General features: G+C 35.2%; 1 protein-coding gene across 1 annotated transcript in view; it reads left to right on the forward strand.

The window, feature by feature from the left end:
- RABGAP1 (RAB GTPase activating protein 1) overlaps positions 1-27148 on the forward strand; it is a 160785-nt gene that overhangs the window by 42462 nt on the left and 91175 nt on the right. The window contains exons 3-10 of the mRNA XM_007468374.1: positions 8631-8865; positions 9888-10092; positions 12950-13124; positions 13731-13888; positions 17416-17526; positions 17912-17978; positions 18652-18754; positions 19375-19544. Coding sequence (XP_007468436.1) covers positions 8631-8865; positions 9888-10092; positions 12950-13124; positions 13731-13888; positions 17416-17526; positions 17912-17978; positions 18652-18754; positions 19375-19544 — 1224 coding nt within the window. The remainder of the gene's footprint in view (positions 1-8630; positions 8866-9887; positions 10093-12949; positions 13125-13730; positions 13889-17415; positions 17527-17911; positions 17979-18651; positions 18755-19374; positions 19545-27148) is intronic.

The raw sequence follows: 27148 nt of genomic DNA on the forward strand, positions 1-27148 counted from the left end.
CGAACCCGTGTCCCCTGCATCGGCAGGCGGACTCTCAATCACTGTGCCACCAGGGAAGCCCTGGGGGCTACTCTTCGTTGTGGTCCGCAGGCTCTCATTGCAGTGGCTTCTCTTGTTGTGGAGCACGGGCTCTAGGCGCGCGGGTCTCAGTAGTTTGGCACATGGGCTCAGTAGTCGTGGTTCGCGGACTCCTAGAGTGCAGACTCAGTAGTTGTGGCATACGGGCTTAGTTGCCCCACGGCATGTGGGATCTTCCAGACCAGGGCTCAAACCCGCGTCCCTTGCATTGGCAGGCGGATTCTTAACCACTGCGCCACCAGGGAAGCCCTGTGCCTTGCTTTCTGATAAGATGAGATTTATATACTTGTTTTGAAATGGCTCAGCTCTTACTCTGAAGCTGAGTAAAATTACTTAGTTTGAACCATTTTCATTTGTATTTTCACTGCAGTATGACACAAGTAGTGGGAACTGTAGATCATTAGGAATTTATCTTTAATTTTCTGATTGTGGATTTCTCTAGCACACACTTTCATTTCCTAAGTATGCTTTCTTGAAGACATAAAATCTCTACTGTAAAAGCATCTCAAACTGCCTAAAGTAGCTTTTTATAACTGGTAAATCAAGTAGAGCCTAGTTGGTATTGTTGCAGTGAAGGGAAACAGGAGCTATAAAGTTAGAAGCAGAAAATTAAGACCAGGAAATGACTGGATATTGCCTTTGGAACATTTTGTCCTTTGATTCCATAAATGCAGTTTTGCTCTCAAGGAAATGGGCTTGTAGCCAATTCTACCATTCAAGTTATTACCTTTATTTGATATTATTTAGAAAGGACACACGTTATTCCAGTAATGTTTCTTTTGCACATAAATAGTGGGTGTGTTCTAAGTCTTCTTTGGACCAAGGAAAGTGGAAGAACTACTTTTTTTAAAGTTATTATTTGTTTTTTTGTTTTTGTTTTTTTTTTTTTGCCGTACGCGGGCCCCTCACTGTTGTGGTCTCTCCCGTTGCGGAGCACAGGCTCCGGATGCGCAGGCTCAGCGGCCATGGCTCACGGGCCTAGCCGCTTTGTGGCATGTGGGATCTTCCCGGACCGGGGCACGAACCCGTGTCCCCTGCATCGGCAGGCAGACTCTCAACCACTGCGCCACCAGGGAAGCCCATTATTTGTTTTTTTAACTTCACCTCCCGTTAAGTGGACCAGAGTTTATTTAGAAATAGTTGAAAGTTGGGTAGGGAGATGTTAATTGGATGCTTACTAGTTGGCAGGTACTGTGATGTGAGAAGTGAGACAATCCCTATAAAAATCACATGATTCAGTGCCTGCCTATAATGTAAATAATAAGTGTCCAATGATCATATTACTGAATCATTGAACCATGACAATCTTGTGAGATAGGTATTAACATTCTCATTTTATTTATTTATTTATTTGGCTGCGCTGGGTCTTCGTTGCTGAGTGCGGGCTTTCTCTCGTTGCAGCGAGCAGGGGCTACTCTTCGTTGCAGTGCGCGGACTTCTCATTGAGGTTGCTTCTCTTGTTGCGGAGCACAGGTTCTGGGCACGCGAGCTTCAGTAGTCGCAGCACGTGGGCTCAGTAGTTGTGGCATGTGGGCTTCAGTAATTGTGGTGAACGGGCTTAACTGCTCTGCGGCATGTGGGATCTTCCCGGACCGGGGATCAAACCTGTGTCCCGTGCATTGGCAGGCGGATTCTTTAACCACTGTGCCACCGGGGAAGTCCAACATTCTCATTTTAGAGATGAGACAGTTGTGGCTTCTAGAGGTTAATTTGTCCATAGCCAATAGAGTTAGTGTTAGAGGCATGTCCCCAACTCAGATCTGTCTTATTGTGGAGCCCAAGTAGGACTACTAAGTACAGTTGCGTAAGCTACACTGTGCAATCCCAGGGGGGTGCTGTTCACATAGTCTGTGATGTGAATGGTGCCCCCTGGAGTTGTGCCACAAGCCAACTCTTGTTCCAGTTGTCTTTTTTGTTTTTGTTTTGTTTACCACTGCTCTACTTTGTAAGTAGAATTATGAATAAATCATTCACTGAATAGTCTCTGTCCTTGCAAACATTCATGTCTATGTTTGGCTATTTAATGTTTTTTTTTCTTCTCAATTCAGGAGTATTTTAACGAACTCTCCCCTCCTCTTCTTAAAGATTACGTGGAGATGAACACAAATCTAAATATGATTCTTAGTTGTATTATCTGTACATATTGGCTTTGCTTTTTTATTTTTATATTTGGGCTAAATTAAGTTAGAAGTCTTTTTTGGGTTTCAAAATAAAGATAATTGTTTGTGTTTTGTAGCATGCTATTTGGTCCTGCCCAATATTCTTATGGTAAATGTTAAACTTTAATGACACTCATAAAATGTTCAGGTTTAATGATACTTTAATGACACTCATAATAGGAAATGGTATTTGTTTTTGTTTTATTTTTAAGTCATTAACAAAGCTAAAATCTTTCAGATTTCCTTTTCTAGCACTAAACCAAAATCTGTAGAATACCCAATATCCAAATTGGATAAAAGAATACTTTGGCTTTTATTCTTGGCATTTATAAAATTCACTTCATTAAACATGTATTGTAGATATACTTTGTACCCTCAGCTACCCGAAGCTTTGGGAATATAAAGATAATTGAAGTAACAGTCTCTGCTATCTAGTAATGCCCAGTCTGGTTGAAGACGCCCACTAAGCAAATATTCTCTAAAACAAGTAGCAATGCTGGAATAAACAAGTATACTAATATTTTGATAGCACTCTTTAAGGAGGGAGTGATTAAACCGCATATATCAGGCTTAAGATCTCTCAGAGGAGGTAACAGAATTTAAGCTTGGTCTTTAAGAGTAGAAAGGCAAAGGAGAGGAAGGCTTTCCAGGAAAGGGAACAGTCTGTGCAAAGTCTAGATGTTTAAAGGTTTATGGTGTGTCTTGGGGAGTTTGAGTAGTTTGATGTGACAGATAAGAGATGGAAAAGCAAATTGGGCAGAGTTGTGAGAAACTCATAGAACATAGTAATGAATATGGGCATTATCTTATGGACATTGAGGAAACATGGGAGGGTATAAAAATAAGCCAGTGCTTGATCAGATCTAAGATTTGCACTTATAATTTGAATGGCCATATGAATGATAAATCAGAGGGGAGTGAGAAAGAAGGCAGGGAAACTACTACCTTTCCAGTAGGTAGGCTTATGTAAAATGAAAGAGATTCCTATGGTGTTAGCTATGCAGAGAGACAGAAGGAAAAAAATGGGCAGTTGAGCAAGGAGCAGTAGGATTTGTGAGTAGTGTGGAAATGAGAGGAGTAAAGGATGACTGTAATCCTTCATTTGGTAACTGAGTGGAAAGTAGTGCAATTCATTAATTTTTCTTTTTAAAGATACAGGAAGAGAATTAGAGTTAAGTTTTGATAGTAAGTTTGGAGTATCTAGCTGAAGGTGTCTGTCCATTAGACAGGGAGGGGTTGTAGATGTATATTAGGGGTTGTTTATGTATTGTTGGGATTGGATGAAATGGCACAGGAAAATCTGTAAAATGAAGTTATTGCCAAAAACAGAATCCTGGACGAACACCTTTTGAGGGGCATGTAGAGAAAAGGAACAGTTGTGTTCTCAAATTGCATCTTTCATAGAAACCACATTTTTTTTCTATTTAAAAAAAATAGCCTTTTTTAAAAGAGCAGTTTTAGATTCACAGCAAAATTGAGAGGAAGGTACAGAGATTTCCCATATAACCTCTGCCCCCACACATGCATAGCCTCTCCCACTATGAATATCCCCTTCCAAGTTTAAGTCTATTGAGGTAAAATTTACACACAGTAAAATACAGCCCTTTTAGATATACAATTCTATGAACTTTAATGAATGTAAACTCTTATGTAATCACCACGACCACCACAGTCAAGATACAAAATATTTTCATTACTCCAGAAAGTCCCTTTATAGTTCTTTTTAGTCATTCATCTTTCCCCTTCCCAGCCTCTGTCAGTCAGTGATCTGATTTCTGTCTGTATAGTTTTGCCTTTTCCGGAATGCCATGTAAATTGAATCATACAGTATATAGCCTCTTGTGTCCACTTCTTTTACTTAGAATAATGCTTTTGAGATTTATCCATGTTATTTTAGTATCAGTGGCAGTTTGTTTATCCATTCACCAGCTGATAAACATTTACTTTGTATTCAGTTTTTGGCAATTATGAATAATGCTGCTATAAACATTCACAGACAGGTCTTTGTATAGACATGTATTTTTATTTTTCTTGGGTAAACACCTAGGAGTGAGTCATAGATAAGTGTATGTTTAACTTTATAAAATTTACATAAAGTGACTGTACCATTTTGTATTCCCACCAGCAGTGTATGAGAGTTTTTCAGTTGCTCCACATTCTTGCCAGCCCTTGGTATTTTCAGGATTGTTTTGTTTTTAATTTTAGCCATTCTTTTTTTGCTGTACGCGGGCCTCTCACTGTTGTGGCCTCTCCCGTTGCGGAGCACAGGCTCCGGATGCGCAGGCTCCGGATGCGCAGGCTCAGTGGCCATGGCTCACAGGCCCAGCTGCTCCGCAGCATGTGGGATCCTTCCGGACCGGGGCACGAAGCCGTGTCCCCTGCATTGACAGGCGGACTCTCAACCACTGCGCCATCAGGGAAGCCCAATTTTAGCTGTTCTTATAAGTGTATAGCGGCATCCTATTGTGGTTTCAGTTTCCCTAATGGTTAATGATACTGAGTTTATTTCAAATGCTTATTTACATTGTCTTCTTGGGTGAAATGACCTTTTTTTAAAAAGAATTGGGTTGCTTGTTTTATTATTGAGTTAGAATTCTGTGTATATTTTGGATATAATTCCTTCATCAGACATATGATTTGTAAATATTTTCTTGAAGTCTGTGGCTTGTCTTTTCATTCTGTGAACAGTGTCTTCCAAGCAGCAGTTTCTAGTTTAATAAAGTACATTTCATTTTTTTCTTTTATGCATACTTTTTGTGTCCTAAGAAATCTTTGTGTCCCAGAATTACAAAGACTTTTTCCTGTGTTTTCTCCTGTAAATTTTATAGTTTTAGGATTTACATTTAGATCTGCAGTCCATTTTGCATTAATTTTCTATGTGACGTAAAGAGATTGATGTTTTTGCATATGTATGATGTCAAGTTAATTGTTCCACCACCATTTATTTTATTTTATTGCCTTTCTCTGTTGAATTATCTGGCCAACTTTGTTGAAACCAATTGGCCATTTATGTGTGGGTCTATTTCTGGATTCTATTTTGTTTCCTTGTTCTGTATTATCTGTCCTTTCACTAATTCCGTGTCTTGATTACTTTACCTGCAACTACATTTATTTTAGAGATGATCGTGGTATCTGTTAGGAATGCTGTTGGCAGCAAGGAACAGAAAGCCCTGCTAATAATGAGTTTATTTTTGTTATGACAAGAAGTCAGACAAAGCAGTTGCTGATTTAAGCTGTTCATTTATACGAGGGGTTAACAAACTATAGCCTGCTGGCCTAATCTGGGCTGCCACTTGTTTTGTAAATCACCTGTGGAGGTTCTTGAAAATGCATATGCCAAGGCTTTATCTCTGAGACTGATTTAGTTGCTAGGGTAGGAGGTGAGGGGATAGAGGGAGGATCAGGTATTTTAATTTTAACATGCTCCCTGGTGATATTGGTAATTGTGTTGTTTAGTCATGGTTAAGAACCATTAATCTAAGGTTGGTTCTTAGAGTGTGGTCTCCAGACTAGCAGCATCACCATCTCCTGGAAACTTTTTAAAAATTCAAATTATCGGGCCCATCCCAGCCTTACTGAATGGGAATTCTTGTTAGGGCCCAACAGATTGTGTTTCAACAAGTTCACCAGGTGATTCTTAGGCAAGAATCACCTTGAGAACCTTGAAAAGCATTGCTGAGTGTTTCCCAGATAAGCCTAGGGAAGATTAATTGACTGTCTTTTAAAAAACAAAAAACTTAATTGAGATAAGTATTAAATTATGTGACAGATAGTTAAGTTTGAAATTGGATTGAAGGTGCACAAATGATCTAACATGGTAAGTGCTGAGTACTGTATTGGACCTAATTATTCAAAGTATAAGTTAGGTTGCTATTTTTTTTTTTAAATATATATTAATTAATTTTATTTATTTTTGCTGTGTTGAGTCTTCGTTTCTGTGCGAGGGCTTCCTCTAGCTGTGGCAAGCGGGGGCCACTCTTCATCGCGGTGCGCGGGCCTCTCACTATCGTGGCCTCTCTTGTTGCGGAGCACAGGCTCCAGACGCGCAGGCTCAGTAGTTGTGGCTCACGGGCCTAGTTGCTCCGTGGCATGTGGGATCCTCCCAGACCAGGGCTCGAACCCGTGTCCCCTGCATTAGCAGGCAGATTCTTAACCGCTGCGCCACCAGGGAAGCCCCTAGGTTGCTATTTTTAAGTAGCTTTTAAAAATCATTTTTGTGTGTGTTCATTACTTTTTCCTACCCTTTAAGGAAGAGTTAAGGAAATAGAAGGCAGTTCTTAACGTTTACAGACTTTATAAACAAGGGAAGAATGCAGATAAACATGTATAAACACAAAAGGCAAACATATAAACATGTTTCTTTCAGGGTTTGTAAATGTATTACAGTGGAGGTAGGCTATCCAAAAGAAAACTTGAGTTTATTTAGCCTATATACCAAAGAAAAAACAGTACCTCATAGCATGTAAAATGTGTCTTCAGTTTAGTTTGCTCTTTAATGGTAACCTTCCCAGTTATAATTACTAATTGCTTAAACATGGAGTCTAATATCTTTTCTTCATCTGTTTTTAGGGAGCTGTAAATGTCCTACTTATGTTATTTCTCCTTCCACTTGGACAATGGTTTAGATTCAATTAGGCTGTCTTTTATTTCCTGCAGGTGATTCCTGCAGTATTTCTTATCCAGTTCTGAAAAAATAAGAGGTTAATTAGAACTAAGCTCTAGTTTGTTTTCTAGGTGTTAAAAAAACTTTTGAAAGGAGAACTTCTGAAAAAAGAAATTTGATTACATTTGTGATGTATAGGATCAGTCATAACCAAGAGTTAAACTTATTTGACTGAATTGTAGTTCTAATAGCAGTAACTCTGAATATAAAAGGAAGTTCGCAAAAACAGATGCTGTCATTGAAACCAGAGACTGAACACCTCTCTGGCCCTTATTTCCAAGGCAAGAATAGCTGACATATTAGAATTTCCTTGGGAAAATGAAGCAAAAAAGACTTAAGACTGTTTCTCAATCATAGTTTACAGCCAAAGGGACTTGAATTTTATAGAGTTACAAAAGATGTTTGAACTGGGTTCCTTAGTAGTCCAGAGTACCTCTGTTATTGGAATTTTGCTTCCTGTGTCTTAATTTTACTGGGAAGACCTCATTGTCTTTAACAATCTCATAGCCCCACCCATTTTAACTTTTTGTCAGGTTTTGGTCTTCAGAAACCCTCCTAAATCAGCACACTTTTTTTTCATCATGATTTCCTTTTCGTAAATTAATTCTCTTGTTAATTTTTCTAGTATTTCTTGAATAAGCATTTGGTGACAATACTGGGTTTTGTCACTTGTGGTTTTCCTTAGCATTGGGCAGTCTCCACCTGATTCTGAACTTGTTTACTTCCTTGTTGAGCAACTAATAATAAACCGTCATGACTAGAAAAATACTTGACATTGAAAAGGAATGCTTCTGTTCCTCAGGGTCATTTTATACGTGCATCTCCCCAGCTTCTTTCAAATGTCTCAGAACTTTAAGAACTATTTATGTCAGAGAAGTCTCCCTCAGAAATACAGGAGACTTATAACAAGGGTGGTAAAAATGCATGTGATGATTTACTACCTAATAAGTATGTTTCTACTGATAATTTTTGGAAGCAAACACATTTTCACTTTTCCTTAAGCATAAGAGAAGCTTCTCTTCTTTTTTAAAATTAATTAATTAATTAACTTTTGGCTGTGTTGGGTCTTTGTTGCTGTGCATGGGCTTTCTCTAGTTGTGGCGAGCAGGGGGGCTACTCTTCGTTTTGGTGTGCGAGCTTCTCATTGTGGTGGCTTCTCTTGTTGCGGAGCACGGGCTCTAGGCACGCGGGCTTCAGTAGTTGTGGCACGCAGGCTCAGTAATTGTGGCTTGCGGGCTCTAGAGCACAGGCTCAGTAGTTGTGGCGCCTGGGCTTAGTTGCTCTGCGGCATGTGGGATCTTCCCGGACCAGGGCTCGAACCCATGTCCTCTCCATTGGCAGGCGGATTCTTAACCACTGCGCCACCTAGCAAGTCCGAGAAGCTTCTCCTAGCTTTATTTCTCATCATACGAGTAAAATTACAAATATTTTAGTTGTTAATTAGTTTAGGACACTGTAGAAAACTTTTAATAAAATTGACAGACTATCACATATATTTCTGGGTATTGGTCTCAAATTCACTATACACTTTTTCATGAAAAGCTGTATGAATTAAGAGAGCAGCTGCAGGTCTTATTTATTATAGATCTTGATTTATTCTGTTTTTTAAAGACATTCAGAAGATATCTGTATATCAAAAGAATTGCTGATAATTTTCTCTAGATGTGGACCCATTTAAATCAGTACTGGCTTCTCTCATTTTGTTGATTGCATATATTTGTGACCCTTAGATTATAGGGAATGGAAGTGAACAGCAGCTGCAAAAAGAGCTAGCAGATGTGCTGATGGATCCTCCAATGGACGACCAGCCAGGGGACAAGGAGCTTGTGGAAAGGTCACAATTGGATGGCGAAGGAGATGGGTCTCTTTCTAATCAACTCTCAGCTTCATCCACCATTAACCCTGTGTCATTAGTAGGGCTCCAGAAACCAGAGATGAGCCTGCCAGTGAAACCTGGACAAGGAGGTTAGGATTGCTGCATTGCTTGCATAACTGAAGGTTATTGTTTTTAATATTTGAGTGTCCATTCTGTACTAGGTTTGATTCAAAGCAAGCAAAAACCATTATCTATGTTCTCTAGAATCTTCAAATTCTAGATTTAGGGGGATGTGAGAGGAGTAAATATATGTACTATTCTGATTTCACTTTAAATGTATGTCATTTTTAAAATTTTATTGGGATAGAGTTGATTTACAATGTTGTTTTAGTTTCAGGTGTGCAGCAAAGTGAATCAATTATACATATACATATGTCCACTCTAAATGTATGTCATTTATACCAAAGAAAGAGAAACAGTAGCTATAAGACATTGAGGGAGTCTTAGAGTATTTAAGGATCTTTTTCCAGGAAAGAAGGAATTTGAGTATAGTGTTGGAGAAATAGAGGAATAATGCTTGGTGAAGAGATGTTTGCCCCAGGCCTTTATAGCTTGGCGGGAATAGTTGTCAAGTTGAAAAAAAGGAGCTGAAAAACGTAGCAAGGAAGGAGAAAAAAGGCAATTATAAAGGCGTTGGGGGAAGTAGGGTGTTAAAACTGTAGATGTTTATTGGGAAAGGGAAAGCAAGGGGACTGAGAGAACATGATAGAGTAGCTACAATGATGAATGAGAAAAATAATTAGAGCAGATCAGAAAGAAGACAGAGATAGGATTTTTCAGGGTGGTAAAATACTAAATGTATTTTTGATCTAAATGTAAATTATAAAGTGAAAACAAATTAGAGGAGTCAGAAAGGTAAATCAGATCTGAGTTTCAGGTCACCGTTTAGGTTTGGGGTTGAGACTACAGCCATACCTAAAATTTTTAGTGTTGGTGACAGAGTTCTGGTGTGAGATTTCTGGCTTTAATGGGCATTTCCTCTGGGGCAATGGCATATTCTCTCATTAGTATTTAATTTTAGAACCTAAATGTAACTTGTAGATTTTTACTTGATATTCATGTCAACAGAATATCAAAGTGAAAATAATCACCTCCTTATTGTTTCTTTCAGATTCTGAAGGGTCTAGTCCTTTCACACCAGTGGCTGATGAGGACAGTGTAGTTTTCAGCAAACTAACTTATTTAGGCTGTGCCTCAGTAAATGCTCCCAGGAGTGAAGTGGAAGCCTTAAGGATGATGTCCATCTTAAGGGGCCAGTGTCAAATTTCACTAGATGTAACCCTGTCAGTGCCGAACGTATCTGAAGGAACTGTGAGGTGAGACCAGCTTCTTGAAATGTTTGTATTCAATAACATTTGATCAGATTTCTGACCTATAGTTTTAGAAAGAAGCAGTAGTGAACAAAATCTGTAATTATTTTATTCATGTTTAATTCATCTGGCACTTAGTTATCACATCTTCCAAGGATTGTGACCTTTATGAAAAATAGTCACTTGTTTGAACAGTTTTTTATACTCTTCCCCACCCCAGTTCTGTGTAGCACATTAGAAATTTAAATGTTTTGGGGATTATTGAAACATGTTGACCTAAGAGTCTGCCTAACAATTTATATTTCTCATATGCCCCCAATACAAATACTAGCTTGACACATTAGTTCAATATGAGATTTCATGCTGACTTTGGAAGTTACAGAAACCTGTTGGTAAATATTAACTATTCCAGTACAGTTCCTAAATTTTTAAGATGAGGAAACTGAGGCCCAGAAAAGTCTCTCAAAATGGCTGTTGTTTATACAAACTGAAACAGGTAACAGTGATTAATGGTAGCCAGTCAGATATCTATATTAGCTAGCCAAATACAAAACTCTAATAATGAGTTGAACAGAACTGAAATAAAATAACTTTTTCTTTATTATAAAAAATGCATACTTATTTCAGAAAAATCAGAGGACACAAACAAGCAAAAATTTAGGAAAATACTCTTCTTTTAATTTAATGTTTTTAATTGAAGTATAGTTGATTTACAATGTGCCAATCTCTGCTGTACAGCAAAGTGACTCAGTTATACACATATAGACATTCTTTTTTCTTTAATATTTTTTTCCAGTATGGTTTATCACAGGATATTGAATATAGTTGTGCTACACAGTAGGACCTTGTTTATTTATCCTATTATATAATAGTTTACACCTGCTAATCCCACACTCCCAGTCCTTCCCTCCCTCATCCCACTCCCCCTTGGCAACCACAAGTCTGCTCTTTGTCTGTGAGTCTGTTCCTGTTTTGTAGATAGGTTCATTTGTGCCATATTTTAGATGAGGAAAATATTCTTAATTCTACTCTCCCGTTGGTAAATAACAGTTAACATCTTGGTTTATTAAGACCCTTTTTGTGTAGTTGTATGTGTATATGTTTGTGTATGTGTGTATATACCTACATATATGGGCAAGTATAATTATACAACTTAGAATCAACATTTTTAACAACAGTGGAATAATATAATACATACCATCTTGTAACATGCTTTCCTCACTTAGTTTTTTATATTGTGAATCTCTTTCCATATCAGTAAATATGCTTAAAAATTTTAACTTATGATGGCACATGATGGGCTATTCAGAAATAACCAATCTCTAATGTTGACATATTTTAGTTGTTTTAATGAGAAAAGTACTACTAATAATAGCTAATGTTAAACTTTTATTATATGAGCATGTAAGTGCTTTACCTGTAATTTTCTTATAAATTATTTTTTAGCTAAATTTTTATGTATTTTTGTATTTCCTTAGGATCAATTCCTAGAAGGTAGACTTATTGGGTCAAAGATTTGCCCATTTTTATGGGTTTTGATACATTGCCAAATAGCCATCTAGAAATATTGATCTAGTTCATACACTTTTATCAGCAGTGTATGAATCTGTTTCTCCACCCTCAATCATTTTGGATTTTTATGGTAGTAGAATTGTAGCTGTATATGGTTAGCAGTAGTAGTAAGTTAATTAATTAATATTCCAGTTATCTGCATATATAATTCTTCTCTTGAGTATTTAAAGAACTACTTCACAAAGACTCACAAATACTGATTTTAATTGTATTTATTAATGTGAAACTTAATAAAATTTTTTTAGCCCTCTTTTTTTTTTTTTTTTTTTTTTGTAATAAAGTTTATTTCTTTTTCTTTGGCTGCACTGCAGCTTGTGGGATCTTAGTTCCCTGACCAGGCCACCTCAGTGAAAGCGCTAAGTCCTAACCACTGGACCATCAGGGAATTCCTTAGCACTCATTTTTATATGAGCATTCATTTTTATGTGCTTCTTAGTCAGTAGTCATTCCCCCCAACTGAAATTATACTTTGTTCTAATATATTTTAATTCTATAAAAACATGAGAAAACTAGTTTCTCTTGCCCCATGTTTTCAGTCTTTATCAAAGTGCCTTTGAACTTGGATTAGGTCACCTTCTTAGGTATTTCCATTATCCCCTGGGCTTTCCCATCAGTGGCCCTGCCCATTCAGTGTTGAAATTGCATAATTTTCTCAGTTTCTTTCATAGCTGTGTCATCAGTGCCCAGAATGGAGCCTGAAATGTTATAGGTATCACATAAATATTTGTTGAATGAATACATTTTTGAATGAATGATATTCCTTTGATTTTCAGTGAATGGCATCCTTTTGATTTTATTAATGATTTCCTTTTTTTAGGTGTTAACATTTTTTACAGTCTCTCTCCCTTGTTTGCCATGAAGCAAAAGAACATGTTTCACTCTGAGAAAGCACATCACCTTTTTATTTTTTAAAATAATAAAGCAGATTAGGTCATTCTTTTAGGAGATAATGAGAAGCACAGCTTTAATGATCTATTTTGGTATTCTAATTTACCCATTATCTTTATTTAGTTACAGACTATATAAGAAACATTGATACTGTTTATGCTTTCCTGATTGCCTCCCTAAACCATGGGGTTATGTAGTTTTTAGTATCATGGAATTGTGTAATCAGTAACTTTAAGAATTCACATATGACTTACTTATCAAGACTTAAGATTAATATGATTAGCATACCAAAAATGGATTATATGATCTTTTTGCTAGAAGGATGAGTCTTGAATCATAATATGGATGTAGTGAAAATATTCTACAATCCCTCTAATCTCTTTATATCTTTTTTTCTGAACAGACTCTTAGATCCTCAGACAAACACTGAAATAGCAAACTACCCTATCTACAAAATCCTCTTCTGTGTTAGAGGGCATGATGGAACTCCTGAGAGTGACTGTTTTGCTTTCACTGAAAGTCATTACAATGCAGAGCTCTTCAGAATACATGTCTTCCGGTGTGAAATACAAGAAGCTGTAAGTACTTAAGAGGGAACGGTCTGCAGTGAAACTTCATCTGTACCCTCACTACGTTGAAATGATTATAGTATTTATTATGGTCATTTATAAGCCAAATGAAATTCTCTGCTACTGTTTATTTCAGCTGGATGGGCTGAAATGTAAATAAACTAAAAGTTTGGTTAACCAGAACCTCATTGTTAAGAGTGTTGGAGGAGACCAATTGACAGCTGCTTAATTGGGTTAAATAGGCATCTTGGTTCTAGCAATGACGTATTTGCAAACCGTTCTTTTAGAGCTAAACTTGTAGGATTATTTTTATTATAATAAATACATTCAAGTAATTCCTAACAATTTTGGAAATCATCGTTCAGTTGGATTCACAACCGCTTCTTTTTTTTTTTTTTTTTTTTTTTTTTTCAACCACTTCTTTTTTAAAGCCTCTTCTCTGACCATTTTTAGTGTTGCTTGCTTTATAGGTCTAATAAATTAGATAATTTATCAAAAGAAATCAATGGAGGAAAGGTGAATTACTCCCCTCAAACAACATAGGTCACCATCAGCCTTAACAAAAGTATTTTATTCTTGTGATAACAGCCCATTTCCTAACATGTCTGGTTGTAGGTGAGCCGGATACTTTACAGTTTTGCCACTGCCTTCCGCCGTTCTGCCAAGCAGACCCCCCTCTCAGCAACTACTGCACCTCAGACTCCTGACAGTGACATCTTTACCTTCTCTGTGTCTTTAGAAATAAAAGAAGATGATGGTAAAGGTTATTTTAGGTAGGACATCTTATTTTATTCTTTTTATTTGAGTTTGTATTAACATGCTGTACTATCTGTGGATTTAGGGAAATTCTAGGTCAGATTACATAACTTTTACATTATAAAATGATTGCTTTTATGGGTAGAGTTTAAAGGAAAATAAATAGGCAAATTTGTAGAGGCAAGATTTAAAGAATTTTAAGCAATAAAAAAAATTCTTTCACGTAGGAAAATGTATCATGCTACCATGTTCTTTTAGATAGACTCAAAGTAACTGGCTGACTGCTGGTATGAAATATGACAGAAGCTATGTCAGCTGGATCTGTAGCTAGATTTGTTTTGCTGGATTTTTTGTGTGTTTTGTTTTGGTTGGTTAGTTGGTTTATTTGTTTTAATAATGTAAAGGTCTTAAGGCTGTTGAAATCAAGTTTTACCATTAAAGTTTATCTGAACACATTGGAAGGGGAGAATTGAGGTCTGTATCTGAAATCTAACCTTACATAGAAATAACTGATTTTGGTTTTTAAGTAAAATTATGCTTCTTTGAGTAGTGAAAATAACCCTGGAATAGAAATTAAAACTTAAATTTAGTTTACTTATTGCTACCATTAACAGTGTGACCTTTTCCAAGTTTCTTTACATCTCCTGACATTAGTTTCCTTATTTATAAAATGAAGTGGCTAGACTCTAAAATCTTTTATAACTTTAAAATATTATGGTTGCAATATGATTGACTTTTTTTTTTTCTCCATAGCCCATATCACAAAATGGGTGCCACTTGGGATCATAATCAGTAGTTGCATGTAGAAGTTTCTTTCCTCCATGACTACCTCATAAAATGGGTAAAATGACATTCCATCAAAATATGAATGATTCCTAATATCTTGCTTTTAAATTTAAAAGCACAATGATTGGTCTGTTTGTTTGAAAAACTGATAACCTTTGCTCTCCCTCAAGAGACTTTGGAATTGTCATGCCATCTGGTGGCCAATTTAGTGTACAATGAAGCTTCAACTTTGATTTGTACAATGAAGTGTGAGGCCTTGTGCTCTGCTTTCTTATTAGCTATATTTCTGTTCTCACAGCAACACTGTGATGTGGTGTTTTCTGCAGTATGCATTCCTGTAGTGGGAAGTAGAAACTGTAATCTATAAACCTTGTAATAATTTTTTTCCTTTTTAAGAAACAGAACAGTTTGTTTAAACAGTTTTTTCCCTTTATTAAAAATATTTATGTAGATCATTTATAAACCCCAGTTATGAATAGGAAAGATTTCTAAGATCTCTCAGAAGAGAAGCACTAGGATAATTTCTCCTCCTTCTGAGATCAGGTATATTCTAAGTAGAAAGGTAACGATCACAAATATCCCTGGTCTGTTCACCTGTATAGCAAGGAAATGCTATACAGAAAACCCCTGGATGGTCATTTGTTTTCACAGTTGTTAGGGCTTTGTTATCTTTTTGTTGCATTGTTTTCCTGAATTTATAGTTACAGTAGAAAATAATGTTGTGTGACCTAATATACTGATGAAATCATTGACAAGTGTGTCTTTCTTCATCAGATTTGAACTTTTCAAATGCAGTTCTTCATCCAGTGATTCTGTAGTATGTCTAGGAATTTACAGCAACAGTCATTGCTGTGCCAAAAGAGTTATCAGCATGAACACTCCCCTTAAAACAATAATAGCAAAGTTAAAAAGTGGAAATTAAATGTTGACCAGAATAGAATGGTTAAAATACGATGCATTTCATAAAATATACAAATATCAAATCGTTATGTTGTAAACCTGAAACTAATGTTGTATGTCAGTTATACCTAAAAAAAGATACAATGGTATACCCATATGACTTACCACCTATTTAAAAAATATATGTATATATAGTTAGCCATAGTACAAGATAGATTGTGGTTTCGCCATAGCATAAATATAGACCAAGTGCTGTGGCAAGAATTAATGCTCTTCTTTTCATTCCTGAAAAAGTATAATCCTTATATTATTAAAATTAGAAACCTGCATTTCAGTTTAGCCCTTAGGAAAATGGAGCATTTTCAGTTATATCATTCAAAACACTTCTTTCTGATCTTATTTAATCTACAAAGTACCCCATTTGATATTGTCCTTATTTTATAGGTAAAGAAAGCCAGGGAAGATAACCTGGATGTCTGTTTCTTAATTTACACAATAGGAATTAAATGTAAAATTACTTGGTTGGATCCATTCATTCAATGATAGTGATAAGACCAGAAATACAATCTAGACCCCCCGACATCAGTGAAGTGAACTTCCACTGCTTATACTCTCCACCCTGCTTCCTATTAATGTAGCTTTTCCTTGCCCTTCAGACTCAGGACACCAGTGATAACTTTATTTCCACTGTTGTTGTTTTAAATACTGCTGAGAGATGAGATTATATTAATTTATACTTAAATATCCACAGAACATAGAGACTAGTGTATCTAATATAAATGAAAAACTGAGACCTGTCCATATCCTCATAGGTGAAAATTCTGTCAGCCACAAATATTTGACAGTTTGGTATGCAGAAGTTTTTCTTGCACGTTGGTCATTTTTAGACTCTTATGCTAAGATTCTTTGATTTTCTAATCTCAGCGTTATCACATGTTCTTGAATTGGTTACTGGTGTAGTAGTGCAGATGGGATTCAAACTAATTTTATTTCTTCAGAGCCAATTTTTAGTTTGAGTAGGTACTCAGAGCTCTCATGTAGCCTTTTATATTATCTTCTAATGGTTCTATTGCTATTATCTTAAAGTTGTACAGTAATAAGGCACAATTTAGATTTGCTGTATATTGGCTGATTGCTGTAGCAGATTTGTAAACCTTTGAGAACAAAGGAGCTAGAGAAAGTGGTGGGTGGGAGACCAGGGGATTATTTTGGTAAACTGTCATTTAAAGAATATTTTCAACTGTTTTCTTAAGATGATGTTTAACTGCATCATTACTGTTATTTTTATAGTTATTTACACATGTTTACAGTAAGGTTATTGCTGCTTAAGGGAAGAATTAGGCAACAGCTTACTGTTGACTATATCTTCCTCATTTCTTGTTTTTTGAAAGCACCTTGTTTTGAAATTCAAAGGATCTGTATAATTATCTTTTCTTCATTATATATTTAAACAAATAAGGCATGAATAATTTATTTGTAAAAAACAGTGACTAAATAGAAAGTGAAAAAAACTAACATTTTTTGAGTGCCTTGGAGCTTTATAAATATCTAATTTAATTTTCACAGCAACAAAAAAGAAAAAACTAAAGCCATGTCTTAGGGGTCATAAGAGTGGTTTTGTAGCTTTTATAAATGGTTTCTATAATGGATTAGTGGATTACATACAGTAATGATGATATTTTCATATCAAGAGGCAGATGATGATATTTAAATATCTGTTATGATTTGAATACCAGGCATAGAAAAGAATTAAATCTGATTCTTTTCAGTGCCTGATTTTCAAATCATAACAAAAATTGTTCTGGTGTATTTTACGAGAAAGTGCTTTGCAAAATTAATGAAACATGTTGTTCTACAGTGCAGTTCCTAAAGATAAAGACAGACAATGCTTTAAACTACGCCAAGGAATTGATAAAAAGATTGTCATCTATGTGCAACAAACAACTAATAAGGAACTTGCCATTGAAAGGTAAACATTTTTAGTAAGTTTGGCTTAAATATAAATTTTAGTTTTTGTCAGTCTAGTGGAGCAGTCATATACTGTATTCAAAAATGTATTTGCAAAATATTTTGTTCCCTGAGGAATTCTTTTGTTCATTAAAGTGAATACTTCATTCATTTTGAATTATCTCTCATAAATCTTCAGCTAATATGTTGATCTCAGCTATGTGATAACACAAGGCAAACATAAAATTTGTTTATCTCAAAGAAATAAAGATGATTTTGATAATGCTATTTTATTGATAATTTTAATATGTCCTCTTTTCTATCAAGAAGAATTTTTTTAAAGTGATCTAATTTAAACATCTTTCTGTAGTCTCTTTTCCAAATTTATATCAGTTCTTTTTTTGCAGGTGTTTTGGTCTTCTCCTTAGCCCAGGAAAAGATGTACGAAATAGTGACATGCACTTGTTAGATTTGGTAAGAATTGCTTTTTTTTTTTTTAAGTTTATACACTGTTTCCTCTATAAAGGTGGTTTCACCAAATCTAAGGTTAAAGCACATTTATGAAGCAATAAACAAAGATAAGGGAATTTCCTTATTTCCTACTTGTTGTTTACTACTTAGTAAACTACTTAGACCTACTTAGTCTGTCTCAGTTTCTTGATCGTGTAATAGTGAATAATTCTTGTTTATCATGTAGGGTTGATGTGGGAATCAAAGGAGACATTTTGTGAGTTATTTGCAAACTATCATGAGCTTTATAAAAGTAGGTGGTGTTCATATTGTTGCTATTATGTGAAAACCTTTATTTTCATAACTAAATTTATGTAGTAAAGACTCACTTGACAGAAGAATTCAACATAGGTTTAGGTAGTAAATTTCCCTAGTGTCTGTACGGTTTGGCAAGCATTTACTTTATGTATAACTTTTCAGGAGCAGTTGCATAAATAATTGGCACATCTTTAATTTTAACTGTAATCATTTGTATATACTCCTAACATATATATATATATGATCCTGTTTCATATTCTTATATTTTTGTAACCTCTTTTTTTAAAGGCAGCAGAATGGCGGGTTAGCTGTTGTGTGTGTGTGGGTTTTTTGTTTTGTTTTTTTTTTGCATTAATGTTGTTTTTACTCTTTTCTTTAGGAATCTATGGGCAAAAGTTCAGATGGAAAGTCCTATGTTATTACTGGGAGCTGGAATCCAAAATCCCCACATTTTCAAATTGTAAATGAAGAAACTCCTAAAGGTGATGCAGATTGCTGACATCATGAACAGAAATTTTAGTCCCAAGGAGATACCCAAATCTTAGCACTGCTTATTTGATAAATATTTAGTGTTTACCTGTTTCTGATGAAACAAAGGAATTTGAATCGTTTTTTGAGTTTACTATTAAATTTGACCAGTAAACAAAGTATTTTTTCCTCCCTCTCCTTTCTTCATTTTTTCCTTTCCCTGCTTCCTTTTCTATTTATGTACTTTTAAAAAATATATTTTTTTTATTTACAGGCTTCTAAATATTTATTTTTTATTTACATTTATATTTAATTAAATTATTTACAGGCTTCTAAATATGACTTGTTTTTGTGGAGAGATAATATATGCACATATAGTTAAAAATTCAAAGGTATCTAGGGAAAAGCAAAAGTTTACCACAGTTCCCAGTGTCCCACCCTAAAGAGCACCACTGTGACCAGTTTCTTGTGTAGCTTTTCAGATATGCTATGCATAAACAACCTTTTTCAAGATGTTTCATACTCTTCCTGAATGTCATTTAAAGTTTGTAATAGAAGTAATTACTTTTACATTAATCATATGAGCAAATATATTTCCATTTAAAAAATTTGCTTCTGCCTTCTCTCTCCCTAGATAAAGTGCTGTTTATGACCACAGCTGTTGATTTAGTAATAACAGAAGTGCAGGAGCCTGTTCGCTTTCTCCTAGAGACAAAAGTCCGAGTTTGCTCACCTAATGAAAGATTATTCTGGCCCTTCAGCAAACGTAGTACTACTGAAAATTTCTTTTTGAAACTAAAACAGGTACTGTACTTTTCTATAAATATAGATGGGGAAATAAGAGAAATTACTTCTGAGGCTGATTTATCATTAATCCAAGCTGTCAATTAGATCTTTAAATAGTTAATGTGTATTTTAAATATAGTAAGAGGAAAATTGTCTTTTATTTTTACCCACCTATTTATCATTTTTGTTGCTCTTCACTTCTTCCTGAAGAACCAAGTTTCCATCTAGTCTCACTTGCCTTTAACCTGAAGAACTTATTTTAGGATTTCTTTTAGTGGAGATCTGTTAGAGACATAACTCTCAGATTTCTTTATCTGAAAATCTTTATTTCACTTTTATTCCAGTAGGATATTTTCACTGGGTATAGGGTTCGGGATTGACAGGTTTTTTACTTTCAGCACTTAAAGATGTCATCCCACAGTCTTGTGGTTCTCATTTTTTTTTAAGTAAGTATGTTCTTTTTTTTTTTTAATTTATTTATTTGGTTGTACTGGGTCTTAGTTGCATCAGGCTGGCTCCTTAGTTGTGGCATGCAGCCTCCTTAGTTGTGGCATGTGAACTCTTAATTGGGGCATGCATGTGGGATCTAGTTTCTTGACCAGGGATCGAACCCTGGCCCCCTGCATTGGGAGCGTGGAGTCTTATCCACTGTACCACCAGGGAAGTCCCTCTCATTGTTTTTGGTGAGAAGTCAGCATGCATTTATATTGTTGTTCCTCTCTTTGTAATGGGTCATTTTCTCTGGGTGTTTTTTTTTTTTTTTTTTTTTTTTTTTTATTCTTTTGTGGGGCCTTGTGAAGAAAAATTTGAGTTAATAAAAGTCCAAACAGCTGTATCATCACCGTGTAAAAAGCAGGCAGCTCAGGGGTGTGGAATTTGAGTGCACAGGAGAGCTAAAAGGACACTTGACCCCTATTGATGAGTTTATTGCTCTATTTTTAAAGGACTCTGGTTAACATAGCTCTTGTGCTTTTTTTTTTTAACTTTAATAACACACTTGATTCTCATGTGGTAGTTATGTTCTATCCCCTGCATCGGCAGGCGGACTCTCAACCACTGCTCCACCAGGGAAACCCTCTCTGGCTGCTTTTGCTATTATTTTTTATCTTTGGTTTTTAGACCTTTATCTATGATGTGCTTAGGTGTGATTTTTCTTTCTGTTTGTCTTGAGATTAGCTGGGCTTCATGAATTTTTAAATTAATGGGTTTTTTTTTTTTTTTTCCCATTTTTGGGGAAATTCTGACCCATTATTTCTTCCAAGTTTTTTCCCTGCTCCATCTCTCTTCTCTCTCCTTAAGGGATTCCAGTCATACATATTTTTGACCTTTTGATACTATCCCACAGATCTCTGGGGCTCTATTTATTTTTCCAAATGTTTTTTGATTTTTTCTTCAGATAGGATACTTTCTGTTGACCTATCTTAAAGTTTGCTTGACTCTTTCATCATCTCCAATCTGTTGTTAACCCCATTCAATGAGTTTTTTAAAAGTTTCAGATCTTGTTTTTTTTTTTTTCTGGAATGTCCATTTGGTTCTTTTTTAAATAATTTCTGTTTCTTGTGAGATTGCCTCTTTGATCTTTATTTTAAGCAGATCTTCTTTTATATTCTTGAGCATAATTGTAATATAGTTACTTTAAAAATCTCGGGCTGCTAAATCTAATGTCTAGTGAGCCACATTTTCATGTTTCTTTGTCTAGTAATTCGGGATTATATATTAGACACTTTAAATGCTAGACTGCAGAGACTATGTTATGGTCTTCTGAGTACTGAGTTTTTTTAAATATATGTATCAGTTAATTTGGTCGAAGTCAAACTCTATACTCTTTCTTTCCTGTGGTGGGCAGCAGATAAAATTTCTGTTCCCTTCTTTTAGGTTTTTTTTTTTGGCCCCAGTTGCCCCTCTACTTATTGTTCCTTTCTTTGCCTTCCTTTGTATCAAAACTCCTTGAAAGTAATCAAGTTTTAGTGAATAAATTGCTAAATCCAGTGGTCAGTCTGAGTCTTTGTCTTAGTGACGTGTCAGGAGCATTTGATATAGATGATTAACTTCCTCCTCGTTAAATACCCCTCTTTCACTTAACCTTCTGTACATCTCAAATTTACCATGTCCAAAAAGGTGTCATTATCTCATCCCTCACCCCTAAAATGCTCTACCTACCTGTCCTTAGCACCTCAGTTTATGGGCATCTTCTTCTAGTAGTTGCTTAGGCCAAGAATTTGACTCTTATTTTTCACACCCCATATCCAGTCTGTCAAGAAATTCTGTTTTCTTTTAAAACATACCTAGAAGCTGACTACTTCTTACCACCTAGATTACATTAACTTCGTCTGAATCATTGTTTTCACCTGGATTATTGGAGTAGCCTTTTCACTCATCTCCCTATTTCTATTTTTGTCGCCTTTTGATATATTCTCAGTATAGCAGCCTAACATCAAATCACGTGATCTTTCTGCCAAAATTTTCCAATCCTGTTTTACTCCATAAAATCCTAAGTCCTTCTAATAGGTTGTAAGACTCTATGTGATCTGCTGCCTATTACGTTAAAAACGAATTCCTCTCTTTTACTTCTTACTTGCTTCCTCTGCTCCAACCAGCTATCAACTGTTCCTTCTACCTAAAATTCTCTTCCCCTGGATCCCACTTGCTATTATTCACCTCCTTCAAGTCCTCATCTTCTTCAGGTCTTTGCTTAGATTTCTTTCTTAGCAACTCATGACCACCCCCATTTAACACTGCAGTTTGCCTGATTATCCACTGGTACTGCTGATTCCCTCCCCATTGATATATTTTTAATTTTTTTTACAGGGGTGTTAGTTTCCAACATACTGCAAAATATACTTCTTTTTATTTTGATTATTACCTATTTTTCATATAAGAAACCTCTACTAAGGCAGAGGACTTCTAATCTGACTTGTTCACTGATTTATCCCAAGCATCTAGAACATAATAGTTCTTAATAAATATTTATGAATTAATTTTATTTCATGTAACTCTGAAATTCCATTATACAAGATTATATAGTGTTGTATGTGGATTTACTTGAATATACTTTTCTGTAGCAATAAGTATTTTAGTTCCAGTGTGTCCAAGTTAGCCCTTTTGGTTATAGTTAGCAAAAGGTAGCAAGCAGAACAGGAATAGAGATTTCTTTTCAGTGTTATCTTAAGAGACAAAGCAAATCTGGGTTTCCTTAGCATTGTTCTCCCAGTTCTTCACTATGACAGGAGCAAAGGATTAGCGTAGGATTATCATCTAGAACTTGGCTTTTGAGTCAGAGTCCATGGATCTTACCATTGACTACTTTTATGACTTTGAGCAAGTTCCTTCAACTCTCTCAGCCTCAGTTAACTCAGCTGTGAAATGGCAGTGATAGAATCTTCCTCATAGTGTTATTGTGACATTAAGTGAAAAACTGTACAACGTACTTGGAATAGTTCCTAGCACATAGTATGTTCTTCATGCATTTTAGCTATTATTATTGAGAGGGACATCAGTGGGACAGCAAAAACACTTAAGTCATGAAATCAGAACAGCATCGATTATTTAGTAGATTAGCCCCAGGGGAAGAATGCTTCAGAAAGAAAACCAATTTACAAGCATTATTTTACAAGTTTAAGGAATGGGTGGAAATGATTCTTAATAGTTTCTAGAGTAAGAGTTAGCAAACAAATTAATTGTATAATATTTTTTAGTATAAATTTGTATGTAAAAAATATTGTCTTTAATTAGAATTCTGTTTCTTTAATCTTATCTCAGTGAACATAAGTAAGATTACCCTGATCTTGCTTTTCCCTTGAGGTCTTATGTTGTACAGCCATGATTCAAAGATTGCATGGGTTTACAGGAATATTTCTTCTGTGGTGTGATTTAGAATAATGTATCTAATTAGGCTAACAAATGACTTGTCAGGGTAGACTAGCCAAAAGCAGATGTATGCCTGAGACATAGCCTGATAGACTATTCTGGACTCTCTGTTAAAGTTACAAGCTAAACATAGGCTGAGTTGCCGGTATTTTCTTTGCAAAAAGCTGAAGTTTATATGTGAAAGCTGGGAGGAGGGCAGGGAATTCCTGAGAATAATCTCTCATTTTTCTCCTTATTTGTATGTCTTGGGGTGGGTCTGAGTAGTCGTCAGGGGGAAAGGAGAGAGGCAGTATGAAGAATTTGAAGTTTTTTTTTTTGTCTTAGTGCACTTAGGGCACTGTTAATTCTCATCCCTTGCAACATAATAAACTAAGTTTATTTCCTCCTTTACGTTCATGGCTTTAAAAATGAATAGCAGTTACCACTAACTGAGGCCCTCCTGTGGCAATCCCTCGACTAAGCTACTTTCACTTTTCCTGTCTTATATAATTTTCATAGTGATCCAGTGAGGATAGTGTTTACATTTTATAGATCCAAAGATGTAAAGTAGATTTTATGGGATATCGTGTGAGCAAGATTCATACCTAAGCCTTCTAAGAGTCTCAGCCAGGGTTCTTCCCAAAGAAACATCCTTCTTTTGTCTTTATTTCTGTAAGAGTATTTTTGGGATTTACTTAAGTCAAATTAAGCATAATTTAAAATTTTAACCTCTTTGCAGTTCTCATTAGACAGAAAAGGAAACACTGCTACAGGCCAGATTTTTAAAATATTCAATATATAGTTTCTGTTTATTGCTGTATGTATGGGAAAACAATTATAGAAATGTTATTAAAAATACATATTTAAATCTTTTTCCTTTCACTAAAATTATCTGGTGACTCAGTAACTCCATTTTAGCCTGGAAGCCTTCCCAACTGTGGGGATTCCTATATTAAGATGGCACCATATTAGAGAAACTTTTAAAATTAGTGGGGAATGAAAGAGGAGGAAATGGTCTAAAGACTAGATTTTCCAGCAGTAACATAAGGTGAATAAAAGACCAACTAATCATTCTTAAATTCTTAAAATTATAGAATTTTCATTGCTAAAGACACCGTAGGGGTCTTAAAATGTTTTATTTTATAAATAAAATTTTTAAATGAAGAAGCTGATGTCTGAAAGACTAAGTGATGTGGCCAGTGTCATATAGACAAGTAATTTGTATAACCATCTGTGCTGGAAACCCGAGCTTCTATCTCTTTGTAAACCTGAGCTTCTATCTCTTTGTGTATTTGCCGCGCGCGCGCGCGCGCACGTGTGTGTGTACGTACGTACACATAGGCACATTCACATGTATGCAGTATACCACTGTACCTCTCAAGATAGAAAATGCTTTCTGTACCAGAGCTCTTCAACTGCTAGATCAGGAGGCACAGGTTCAACTATTCCTGGGAAGTATGATCAGTTGGTTAAGATGGTGATTACTGGATTTCTCCTTTCTTTCTACATTTAGCAAATCATCTTTGAGGTGGTATTTTGGCAACTTCCAGATATCCTGTTCCTCAGCACCTTTCTAACTAATGGTTTTAGCATTCATTGATGATCCCTGCCTGAATTAGTTGAGTTCATTCACATATTTTTAATAGTAATTAAACATTACAGGGTTTTTTCTTTTCTTATACATGTATATGTTTATTAATATTGAATATTTAAATAATAATAAATTTAAGTTATTTGCTTTATCCTACTTTATCAAAGAGTTAAAAAATATCAGTATTGTAGGAAACACCCTTAATAAGTGATGTTTATTTTATTGCTTCTGGTAAATTTATAACAAAATTTTGTAAACTTGTAAAATGTCTGTTGAGAAAAGGTACTATTATATGGGCATACAAAACATAAATTTCAGTTGTTTGAAATTCCAGTGAGGACAAACTTATATTTTAATTTAATACAGTTAACTGATGAGGATAATTAAACATCAGTTAATAAACTTGTACCATTTCCAAAATATACAAAATGTCACACTGCAATTTATGTACAACTTATGTTATACACGTTTCTTTCAACTGGAAATAAAACCCATATTTTAAAATCAATATATACTTTAAAAATGTAAGCATCTAAATGAAAAAGTTTCCAAAATATTTAGTGTATTCGACTTTTTCCATAGATGCTTAAACAAATTTGGGGGAGAAAGAGCTGTTAATATAACTGCAATACCTGTGTATTTTTTCATGTTTCTCATTCTGTGTATATAAAAAATACAGGTATATAATATGAAATTATTTGTATAGTTTAAAATTCCCATTAATTTCCCATTCATTAAAAAAATCAGTATTTCAGTTAATATTAAAACTGTTGAGTGAAGTTTAAGATTTTGTGGAACCTCTTTTTGTCCTTTGAACATGTTCTAATAAGATTATATTCAATAAAATCAGTACTGTTCAAAAGTTTGCTAGAATATTTTCTTTTCATTGTAGTTCTGTTACCATTTGACATATAGTTAGATTTATTTTCATATTTTTGATTTGGGGGCTTGGAGTGTTTTCCTTTTTGGTTTAATTTATTTTTTGAATATTTAAAATATGCTACAAAAGTCAAAATTACATAAAAATGTATACTCTTAGGTCTTGGTTTTATTCATATCTCCCTTTCCCCAACCCTATAGGTAACCATTATTATTGGTTTCTAGGTTATCTTTCCAGTGTTTCTTTTTGTGAAAATAATAAAATACTTCTATATATTTTTAAAATCCCTTTTAAACAAAAACTAGCATACTATATATATTTTTCTGCACCTTTTTTATCTTAATATATCCTGGTGATCATTCCATATAAGTTTATAGAGGTCTTCCTCATTCTTATTAATGACTGCATACTACTGTGTTTGGATAAATCACGCTTCTTTCAACTAGTCCTTTATTGATTAATACTTGGATTTTTTTCCAAGCATTTGATATTCCAAGTAATGTTGCAGTATAGCACTTTGTGCATGTATTTTTTTGATTTTATGAAAGTGCATCTTAGAGTAGATACCTATTGGTGGAATTACTGGCACATGAGGTAATTTTGCATATGTAATTTTGTTATATTTGCCACGTTCCCCTCTATAAAGGTTGTAATCATAGAGATTAGCAGGTATGAGAGTACCTGTTTCTCCAGAGGTTTATCAGAGTGCGTTGTCAAACATAAGGATCTAATGGTAGTTTTAATTTATCCTCTGATGAATGAAAACAAGCATTTGGTTTTTTCATATGTGTAGGGGTGATTTTTCTTTCTTTTTCTGTGAATTATCTCTTCATATTTTCTTTTTTTTTTTTTTTTTGCGGTACGCGGGCCTCTCACTGTTGTGGCCTCTCCCACTGTGGAGCACAGGCTCCGGACGCGCAGGCTCCGCGGCCATGGTTCACGGGCCCAGCCGCTCCGCGGCATGTGGGATCTTCCTGGACCGGGGCACGAACCCGTGTCCCCTGCATCGGCAGGCGGATTCTCAACCACTGCGCCACCAGGGAAGCCCCTCTTCATATTTTTTGCTCTTTGGTTTTGGCCGTTTCCTCTTAATTTTTAGAAGTTCTTTATGAAATCAAAGAGAGTAACCCTTTGAGATATAATTTGCAAATATTTCTCCTGGTTTGTCACTTGTCCTGTGACCTAAATTATGATGAGTCTTTGGGCTTTTTTTGCCACACAATTTCTTTCTTATATACTTGAATTTATCAAGTTTTTCCTTTAAAGCTTCTGGATTTGGGGTCATAATTAGAAATGCTTTCCCTA

This window comes from Lipotes vexillifer, unplaced genomic scaffold (genome assembly GCF_000442215.2).
Source record: "Lipotes vexillifer unplaced genomic scaffold, Lipotes_vexillifer_v1.1 scaffold1285, whole genome shotgun sequence".
NCBI lineage: Eukaryota > Metazoa > Chordata > Mammalia > Artiodactyla > Lipotidae > Lipotes > Lipotes vexillifer.